Genomic DNA, 10,875 nt, shown 5'->3' on the forward strand with positions numbered 1-10,875 from the left:
GAATGAGAAACTACAATATTGGGTTGCAATATCTATCTAGCTAAGCTAGCTAGCTATATTTCCCTGATCCTCTTGAGGAAAGAAGGGCAGGGCAAAAATAATGGAAATAACAGGGGACTTTGTACTGGATCCTAGTTAGAGGAAACTAAAACAGCATTTTTTAAAGTTTATGTATGGCTATGACCCAGAATGTGAGATTTAAGAAAGGATTGACACTTAATCTCATCTCACTATGACGGATGCCTCAGTTTCATATTCATGAATCACTAACAAAAGCCTGTTTGGTCATGCCCACCCAGCTAACTGGAGCTAAGCAAACTGCATGCTGTGTTGTGTTCTCCACCTTTCTTTCTTTTTTTTAAAAGAAATCACCTCCTAACACGTGGCAGCATCAGAATTTTTCTAAGTAGGCAGCAAGTTGCTTCCACAGTGGCCGAGCTGTACTAATTGCATTCACTGCTGCCAGACATCTTGGGCCTGTGTTCAATTTCTTTTTCAATCATCCCCTGCTGTGGGGGGAGGGGAACCCGGTCATATAGAGAGTAAGGGGAGACAAAGATGTGCTCTTACAGAGAACAAATCCATCTTAGGAATGCAAAAAGCTGCTCTATATTGGGTCAGATGATTGGTCCATTTAGCCCAATTCTGTCAACTCTAACTAGCAGCAACTCTCTGGGCTCCAGGCAGGATTCTTTCTTAGCCCTACTTACAAATCCTGATACTCCCTGCTGATGTCCCATCCCAGAACTAACCCAGCTTCACTGTGCTTAGCTTCCAACCTCTGACAAGACCATGTATGTTCAGAGTGGTAAAGTTCACTGATTTGTATCCTGAATAACGAGCACAAGCTTCTTTTTCAGATTACAGTATTCACAGATACAGTACTGCGTTAAAAGCTCGTAACATGCTATTTTCTCAGTTTCATTATGGATGCTATCAGGAGGGATTAGATAGATTTAAAAACACAGTTGCTACCCTAAAGTAATAGCCAATTTAACAGTCCACCCAAAGAAACCTGGAATATTTTCTATTCAGTCTTCAATTATTTTCAGGCCAGCAACAGCTTGCTGCCCAACAACATAATATGCTGCTCAATGGGATGCATGCTTAATTACAAACAAGTGTGGCTTACTCCAAAGTAAGTGTGCACAACAGCCTCGATAATTTGCTGATTAATTTTTTTACACCTTCTGATATTAACATCAAGCTCTGCCTTATGACAGGGCTTATGACCTTGCTACACCACATGAAACTATTTCTGAACAACATCAGTATCTTAAGAGCATGGGATGGTTACAGTAGAAGAACATCACCTTCCCCGTGGCAGGCCTCAACATGACACACAAACAATAGCCTACCAATGTAGGCCAAAAGATGCCTAGAAAAACCTTTAACAGAAAATAAAATCTGCTCCACAATAAGGATTTTTATTTAAGCACTGCTCAACCACAGCCTCTACAAAACAGAGTTATCAGCATAAGACTGTGTTGAGACTACTAAGAATTTTTTATGAAGAAAAAAAGCTGTTTTAAGAAGAACGAAAGCTGTGTAGTCACACCGCAGGCTTTTTTTTTATTAGCATGGGGGAAAAACCCTTATAAATCTAGAAGAAATAGTATCAACATTAGCAGGGAACAGTATTTGGAGGACAAGATTTTTTTGCAATTATTATTTAAAACCTATCAGACCCCAACTACAATGTATCAAAACCAAACCCTTCCCCAGAGTAATGTTTATACTGTAGTTTCAATTCCACACCTGCTTGGCCCTGCAGCCTGCCAGCAAATGGAATTACTGAGCATGCTCAAGCGTTCAGCAGACCTTTTATAAACTAGAGAGCCACATTTTAGGATAGTATCAAGAGGGAAAAGAAAGCCAAGGTAGGATTCTCCTTTCCTGATTGTTTCTGAACTTGTTTTGGATGTATTTATTCAAATCTATTGTATGGCTTATTAAACAAACAAAAAACATTATAAATATATATTGTTCTAAGTACATACTAACTATAGCCAGACCTATATTATATTTTTCCTGACAACTCTTGAAATGATTTTAAGACATACAGGGCAAGCAGGCAAGTCCTCAGGAAAGATCTCTCGGATGCTTGTGGAGTGAGGGTGTAGTGGAGTTGGTTTTGATTTTATCTGCTCTTTGTGAGCCTTCTTTCCCTGTAGACTTTAAAACAGAATATATTTTCTTTGTGTGCTCTTAGGAAGAGATAGCAGCTAAATGGTGTCAATATTGTAGCAGTCCTGGCTTGGCTAGTATATGAGGAGATGCATAGCTTGAGAAAGTTACTTTTTGAGGCTCCAGCTCCCAGTTCCCCTTGCCAGCATGGCAATATGCTATGTTGGCAGGAGATTCTGGAAGATGCAGCCAAAAAAGTAACTTTTCCAAGCTGTGCTTTCTGGGACCTTTAATTGACTGGTAAAAGACTGGCTTCCCCTAAGAGGAAGAATTGCCCTGTTGGAAGAAACAGTTGTTCAAGGTGGGATACAGAAGCTACAACATCACCAACAGATGGAAGTAATTTTGAATTCCCTCACCTGTAACACCTCTTTTAAAGTCATTCTCATTTGCCATTTAGAAAATTACCAATAGAGGTGTGTTGAATGCAGTGAAGGTTGATGGTGAACTCCATGATAAAAGGACATTCATCTAAACTTCTGTTGCAACTTCTAAAACTGAAAATCAATCAGTCCAAGTTTTCAGATGATTTGCTTGGGGAAATTTAGATGTTTGGGCTGTGATTTAGAAATATGTATGTTTGTTTTTTCAAGGCAATTAGATTCTGTTAAATTAGTGAAACGGGCAAAGAAATGATATGTTGCTTTGCATATGAAGATTTCAACAAAGAAGATGTGTTGAAGTTTGGTAACGTACAAATTTATGGAAATCCACTTTTAAAAGACAGATAACCCAGATCCATTTTAGTTTATTTAAAAGACCTGAAGAGAACAGTTAAACATCATTGTAGAATACAGAATCTAGTAGGGTAATTAAACTGTTCAACTATTTAACTCTGATTGTATACATCATGGATCTAACTCTATTGTTCGGTGAACTGTTTTAAAAATTCTAGTTATAAAGCAGGGTAAAGGTTCCCTTTGACAATTAAGTCAAATCATGTACGACTCTAGAGTAACCCCCCCAAAAAAGCCAACAAGGGGCAAGCATTTAAATTAATGACAAGACCAAAACCTGGTTCTTTATATTAAAGAACAGAACGAGTAACTTCTATTTGGGTTTTAACTAAAGTGTAGTTATTACTGTATATAAACTCAAATTCTTAAAATCCTAATGTTCTGTTTGGTAGGTGGTTTTCCATGATAGCAGGTAAAATTTTGGCTTTATACATACACATACAGAAAGCAATACTAATACACAATATTTGAGGTGGGAAGGAAGCAATACTAATATACAGTATTTGGGGTGGGAAGGAAGCAGTACTAATATATAATATTTGACCTCTCCAAGCATCAGTAATGGTTTTGTTGCAGTCTCCCCAATAGTTGGCACTTTCTGTAAGCAATGACTAGCTTTCAGGGGGCACAGAAGCAGGACACGAATATGTTGTCAAACCTTATTTGGGGAAGAATGGTTTGGAATTATTTTATGACAAAGTGTGTCATGTTGGAAATTGTAACTACTATTTAAGACTGATTCCCTATGGCTCACCTGTCCAGCCATCTTATACACACATTCTGTGATGGAAACCCTAAAACAAGTGATGACTTCTAAAGGCCCAGAGATGTGTCCAGATGCAAAGACTAATTAACATATAATTCTCTCTCAGAAAAAAAGAGAAAGATTAGCTCTGAAGTCAGTAGTGTATCATGTCCTTGTATTCTGGACCAGCAGTTGTGGTAGCAAAATAGCTGGCCAGCTCCCTTCACCTCAGGTAAGAGTATCTGATCCCTGAGTGTTCTTGCCAAGAGCATGCTCTGATACAAAAGCAGTATTTACAACATGAGGGTATCCTTTCCCACTAAGTGTCAAGAGAGACAGCTATTTTCTGTCTGCCCAGAACTAGATAAGGGATCTGAGCTGACGGATGTCCTCCATCAGCCACAAAACAGCAGGTTTCACAAAGGTGATCACTACAAAGTTTCTCCCTGCTTTTCCTGACCACCACTGGCTTCCACTGATCAGATAAATAGACTGCTGTGATGGGTTCTTGCTGGGACTGAAAGCTGGAAAGCTTGTACCCTCTTATAAATAACAAGGGGAAATAAGGGCAGTACATCATTTATGCCTTGGCTGAGCAACACAAAACATCACAATACAGAGGTTTGCTCTGTTGTTCACAAGTGAGTGCTCTCCCCACTAGGGTTGGCACTATTGGCTTTCTGCTGTTAAAAAGCAGACAGGCACGCTCCTTTCCCAGAAAGTGGCTTTCTAGTAAGTATGACTACTGGTGGCGGGTCTGCTGCAGTGCTCCGTTCCTGGCCTACAGTTGGCCCTTTTGTGCTCATCCGGAGGCAGTTGCCAAAGGCAAGACTGACTCTGTGTGACAGCTGCTGAAAAGAAACATGCAAAAATAACTCCTGCTAATGCACCTCTGGATCATGGCCCTGGATAGCGAGATTGTAAGTGGTACTATAATCAGGGACAGGAGGCTTGTTAACCTGCTGTTAATTAATGTTGTCCCTACCTCTTTGGTTGCCCCAATGGACCAGACAGGATCTGGTGTGGTCCAGTCAGGAACTGAGAGCAGAAGGTGAACAAACATGGTACAACAGCCACAAAGACATTAATGCGACCATAGGCAATTCACTGCAAATAAAAGTAGCACTGTCAAGGCATCATTTTACATTATCCACTGCTGGAATTCCAGAGGCAATCTTTTATGCTTAAGACACCCAATCATTGACAGCTACGTATGACTATGAGAAGTCACACAAGGATCAGGAAACATTTTGTTAATGCACCCTGAATATTAAAGCTAAATAATCTGATTGCAGCATTCAGCAACATCCAGCTCTGCCCAAGCCTTTCAGGAGGCCCTCTTGTCTCGAGTTGTATGGCAAGGCAGAATCCCACGTTGTGAATCTGCAGGACTGCTGTGAGCTGCCTCTTTTGCAGAAGTTGTATCATCCTAGACTTGTGCTGTCTGGCAGCAGCCCTGCTTCTTCTGCTTGGAGGAATAACTTTCTTTTTTAATTACTTTAATTAGACCATTGTAAATTACCCTCCATACAACCCACTAACAAGTACTGTGAAGGTCAGCTCTGCCATTACACTCTTAATTGGTTAGAAATGAGTGGACAAGGGAAAACTTGCCTCCGTGTCCTGAAACGGGGGTTGGTAGTTTAACTGCAGGCTCCTGAGCCTTAAAAGCAGAGAGAAGGCAGGAAAATCGGTCGGTGATGTTGCTCTTAGCGCGGTAGTGGGAGCAGCTGGGACACCTGCAGGCTCTCCTTGTTTCCCAGCTTTTAAAATCACATGAGCTCTGTCCTGTACTGGTGGTGCATGACAATGATCACTTTCCAGTCTGCAGCTTCCCAGTTTCCAGTTGTCTGCAGAATTCTGTAAACTGCAAAGAGGAGAGGTGTGTGTGTGGAACTGTGTGTATGCAGCTTATATGTTTTTCTCTCTCTAAATTTAGCTGTGCTTCAGATATAGGGAGGGAGGAGAAATGTCCTAGAATCTCACTAGCTACTGTGCATATAGCTGGCCTGTCCCTTTTGCAGAGCACTTGTAGCATCCTTTAGCAAAAGACACCCTTCCATTGATCCCTCTGAAACTCTCTGCATTTCTGCTTTGCTCAACATGAGACTTCTTGATCAAATGAAAAAGTAGTTGGAAATGAAACACAATGTAAAAGACTCTGAATACCTGAAAGCATTACATGAATGTTAAATACTTCATTTTATTCATAGTGATCTTACTAGTGTACCACCTAGCTGGATGTGTAGGATATCCCATTTTATGCTCAGAGCAAGAACTCTGTAACTGAGACCAGGCAAAAGCAACACATCTATGCTAATGCACTTGACACCTCAGCCTTCCTTCTCTAGAGCTCTTGTTCTTTGCCAGAAAATCAAGGTGTATCAGCAAAAAAAAAATTTATCCAGTCTTTTGAAATGTTTATGAAAGCAGCTGTCATAAATTACTGTATAAATGGACTGTGTTTTAATTGTTGGATACTGTATGTAACAATTATCTGAAAAGATAACGGATGAACATTTAATTGTTTCTCTTCCATCTCCACCCCACTCCTAGACCAAAGCTAGGGTACAGGTAAAGTATTTTTCTCTGTTTTCTTGTAACTGAGGTGCCACTGCTTTCTCCTCTCTTTCTCAAAAATTTTCTGCAAATTATTTTCAATGCAGAGGAAGTTCAGATGCTCCATTTAAAAGTGTCTTGTACTTTTATTCCCAAACTATTATGCTCTTGACTTATGTGGATTTGGAAGCCTGCTCTGTGCTCAACTTCCACTACAGTTTACACAGCTTTTCATTACCATAGGACCATTAGTGCTGCAGCTCTCGCAAGCCACTACCATCGTTGCCCTTAAGCAAGCGACTATCCGTCTTTCTATTTCATGTTTAAAATACTTTAAGCTCTGAAGCTAAAATACTTGGGCAAGCTGCACAGTCCCAGGGCATTCCCAGAAGAAGGGAGCAGTACCACTTCTGAGTATTCTCTGCCTCGAAAACTCTGGAAAATCAGAATTGAGTCGATGGGGTGCTATTATTATTTATTATTACACTTCCAGTATTTTAAACACAAAATGGTTGCTTTCTTAAACTATTGAGCTATCCAGAACATGAATAACTTTGAAAGTGATCACAGTGAGCTGTAATATTTACTAGCAATGAAAGTACAATGTAAGTACAATGTAAGTAAGGTTTTTCTTACTGGCTTCTATTTTTGTACGTATTTCCTGAAAATGTTCTAATACCTTTTTCATAAACTTGTTGATTTCAAAAGCATTTCTCTTAGTACTAATAATTAGTACCGGACACTCAAGATTTAGACCTTTGGGGAGGTAGATCACAAGACTACTTTGAAGTCCACCTTGCTTAAGGCTTTCTCCCAGTCAGTCCTACCTTCTTGTTCATGTTCTAACTAGCTGAGTGGACCTGGGCACAAACTACCAGTTCAGTAGTTCATGATGGTTTGTCCTTTGAATTAATAAGTGTCCTGCTGGCACCCTGGCTTCCCTCCCCCACCTCCACCAGTGGACATCTACTCAAGAGAAGGAGGCAGAGCAGGGAAGCCCGGGATGCTGCCTCTGAGTGGGTGCCTGCCAGAGGAGGTGGAGGAGGGAAGCTGGGGCACCTGCAGAACACCTGTCTGCACAAAGGACAAACCATTATGAACCACTGAATTGTCAGTTCATGTCCATATCTTGTTCCATCCCACCCCCTCTTACACAGGAGTACGAGTAAACCCAGGCAGTAACCTCTATAAGGTAGAACTAATGACAGAGGTACATCATGTACTAATCTGAAATATACAGGCATTTTCAATCTAGGTCCAGGCTGACCAGCTTCTTAATATGGGGAGATGAATTTCCTGGAAATGTTGCATGACCTGATTGTCTCTCACATTAGCAGCTTGACCAGTAGAGTCTTCTCTGTTCCTCTATCCACTCCATCCCAGCCAAGAGCCTGAAAGTGATGCGTATGTGCAAAATGGAAAACAGGGGCGGGAAAGCTGTACCTTCAGGGTGACATATTTCATTCCCCAAGGAAATCACCCTCACCTTCCATCGCCTGGATGGGGACTGAAGAATGAAGCACAGCATTCTAATTAGCAACAAGCAAGAACTCACATTTTAGATCTCTATATGGTATGAGTACAATAGTTGGAGCAAAGACCCTAGGGTGTGTGCACTATATATTGTTACAGAACAGACAAGTTCAATGCCAATCTTCTATCCCAACTCACAGAGTTTCTATGCTGTACCCTAGCTAACTTAACCTGCTGTGTAAATCTGAATAATCTCACGGTGCAATCCAATATCCACTTATTTGGAATTAGAATTCCATCAGAATGAATGGGATCTAGCTCCTGAGTAGGCACGCACAGGACTGCACTATCAGTCTCTAGTTCTCAGTAGTTAGTGTGGAACAGATTGAACAACAAAGCATACAGTCCCAACCCATTGCCAAGTCTGCTACCGCACAAAGAGCAAATTTACACGCTGCTTCCTAATTTCTGACCTATAGAACTGGCATGTTCTGCTGGGAGTCAGCTCAGCGCTTGAACTGCAAGATGGTCCAGAGAGGGAATCAACTCCCTCTTTTCTTTTTTTACTGCTTTTCCTCCGAAGACAGAAGGGAGGTTCAACTGAGGGAGTCACTGTTTGGGGTTTGTATATTTTTGTTAATGAACCCCCTTACCTCCCTCCCTTTTCACTAATAATCTGAGCAGACAAGCAAACAATCGCAGACAAGAGGTTCAGCAGCAGGTGTTAGGCGAGGATGCAAAGGTGGCTGGGAAAGCTTCACTAGTCTTTTGGTGCAGGAGGTTTGCTTCCATGCAATGTTAGCCTGGAATGCTTCAAGCTAATGTCATTTTATGTGAACTGCATCCTATCCATGCATAAAAGTGTCTCTGTGCTTGTTTCACTCGAAATATCCATCCAATCGCTCTTGTGAGCCACGCTAAAAAAGGGGGTAAATATTAGAGCAGCAGTCCCTCACAAGACTGCAAATGTCCTACCTGCCCTGTACAGTATGTAGACAAGCTCCCACTGCCACATACTTTTCAACTCTGGCTCTGACTCCTGCAGGTCTGCAGTCTGCCAACAGCAGCCTGGGCCCCAGAAGACTAATTCCACAATCCTTAGTTAACACAAAGCTATCCTGGGGATTTACCACCTCAGCAGGCTTGGTTAACAGTACAGAGATGGAGGAGATTTCCCAGTGCCAGTACCTCTCCAGAACCAGACCCAAATGGCGTGCTTTTTCTTTTTCTGGGCCAGGTTCTAGCTCTTTCCTTAGCTCAACTGGCAATCCCGCTTGCAGCACAGTCCTATCCAGCTGTTGGCATAGCTCTGCGAATCCACCCGAATTGAGAACCCCATTCCTGATGGAGGCCATAACATCACTTACACGGTTACCTTCAGTGGAGTACTGACCTATACTGTCAGCCTCATGAGTTCTCCATATCCCCCTGCAAGGCAGTCCTCTTGCAAACAAAATCAGTACTGCAGGCAAGCCCTAATATCCTCCTCTGCTGTCCTGCACCAGTCTCTTTTTTTTCAGAAGTCTGGGCTGCACAAAGCTCCAGGTAACTACCATCTTTCACTACCTGCTGGGAAGGGATGCAACAGACAGACAAAATACACTGTGATCCAAGGCCCACTCCACTTTCAGCCCCACTGAGGAGCAAGTGAAATGAAAAGAAATGCAACACAGATAAAAGGCGAGGTTATAGATTCTGAGTGCTGGCTGGTATGGAAGACCTAAGAAGGATCTTGAATAGATGCAATATTTAAGAAAGAAAGGGTTGATAACATATAGCTGTTTGGTAGTGGCAGCAATAAGATGCAACCAACATATGGATTGCTGTCTCCCTAATTGAACTAAAGGGGACAAAAAAAAACCCAACAAAACACTAGGCAACATTTTACAAGCTGAAGTGGCCAATGTTGCTGAAACAGGTGCCCACTGCATGCTGAAGGGTCAGTTAAGTACAGTGTGTATGGTTTATCGGTTAAATGCTGCATCAAAGAAGGACTCCTTGAACCTGAATGAGAGGTGAGGATCTGGGCCTGACGGTTGCCAGATGTAGAAGAAAAAAATCAGGTGGCTTGCATGGAAGTGGGATGTAGGAAAGAGAAGAGAAAGCCACAGAGGCTCTGCTTGGGTCATGCTCTCTGGACAGCCAGGATTCAAGGTGGCTCTTGAGGTGACTGCAAGGCGTCGAGTGGGGGGTGCTGAACTAGATGCATGGTGGCACAGGATGGGAGGATGTTTCAGCAATGTGCTGCAGGGACCGCATTCAGGAGGGCGATTCCCGCAGACAAGGGAGTAAGGACACCTCGGGTGGAGGAACGCGGGTGATACGAGGGCAGACGGAGGAGTGCGGTACGGAATCTGGGTGAAGGGTGGATCGCGCTGCTCAGGGATGCAGAGTGAGGGATCTATGGGCAGAGAGAGAGAGGGGTGTGGATGATGCGGGCGCGGATTCGGGAGCAGGGCGGGATGGAGCTCGCGCGCTCCCGGTACCTGTGAGGCTCTGCTTTGCTCCGCACTGCTCGCCGCCGCCGCCGCCGCCTCCGTCGTCGTCTCGGGAAGGCCGGGCCCGGCGGGGGGCGCGGGCGGCTCTGGGGGGGCTGCTCCCCCCGCCCGCTCCCGTCGCGCCCCAGCCGCGCCCACCGCCTTATTCCGCCTGCGAGTCATGCCGGCCCTTCGCCCCACACCGTCGCGCTCTCGCCGCCACCCAACGCCGCTGTCGCTCCCCGTCGCCGCCGCCGCCGCCGTTGCTGCTGCTGCCGCCGCCGCCGCCGCTGCTGCTTTCAGACAGGACAACAGCCAATATGGCGGCGCGGCCCGTCCGGCCCCTGCCCGCGGGGGGAAGCCTTCGCCGCCATCGCCGGAGCGGGCAGCTCCTGGGCAGCGCGCCCCCCAGCGGCTGGAGGAGGCGTCGCTCCTGGCAGCGAGCGCGTGTTCGGGCGGAGCGCGTGGGGTCCTCTCTCTCTCTCTCTCTCTCTCTCTCTCTGCAAGAGGCGGGAGGCAGGTCCTCTAAGGCGGAGCTGAAGGATCCCTATTCACTCGGGGTAGCCTAATCCTGACCAGGGGTCTCAGGATGGTCACCTCCGGCCCGAGAGAGGAGGAGTCGTCCTCCCGGACACAAAGAAAAAGCGGACCGGCCAGGTAAGCCCGCGCCCGTTGCATTGCTGCATGCCGTCTCCAA

At 44.3% G+C, this 10,875-nt stretch overlaps 2 protein-coding genes across 6 annotated transcripts in view; one reads left to right on the forward strand and one right to left on the reverse strand.

The window, feature by feature from the left end:
• FAM193B (family with sequence similarity 193 member B) overlaps positions 1-10,508 on the reverse strand; it is a 35,179-nt gene extending 24,671 nt beyond the window's left edge. For all 4 annotated transcript variants that reach the window (XR_013541797.1, XM_072989932.2, XM_072989931.2 and 1 more), the window contains exon 1: positions 10,188-10,508. Coding sequence is in view for 3 of the 4 variants with exons in the window: in XM_072989932.2 (XP_072846033.2) it covers positions 10,188-10,361 (174 nt within the window). In the remaining variant the exon portion in view is untranslated. The remainder of the gene's footprint in view (positions 1-10,187) is intronic.
• A 93-nt stretch (positions 10,509-10,601) lies between these two features.
• The window catches only part of ZFYVE28 (zinc finger FYVE-type containing 28), a 51,362-nt gene continuing 51,088 nt past the window's right edge, over positions 10,602-10,875 (forward strand). Inside the window, exon 1 of one of the 2 annotated variants that reach the window (XM_078385576.1) lies at positions 10,602-10,835. The gene's annotated coding sequence lies outside the window, so the exon portion shown is untranslated. The remainder of the gene's footprint in view (positions 10,836-10,875) is intronic. The other variant, XM_072989934.2, reaches the window with a different exon arrangement.

Source organism: Pogona vitticeps, chromosome 2, assembly GCF_051106095.1.
Source record: "Pogona vitticeps strain Pit_001003342236 chromosome 2, PviZW2.1, whole genome shotgun sequence".
Classification (NCBI taxonomy): Eukaryota; Metazoa; Chordata; class Lepidosauria; order Squamata; family Agamidae; genus Pogona; species Pogona vitticeps.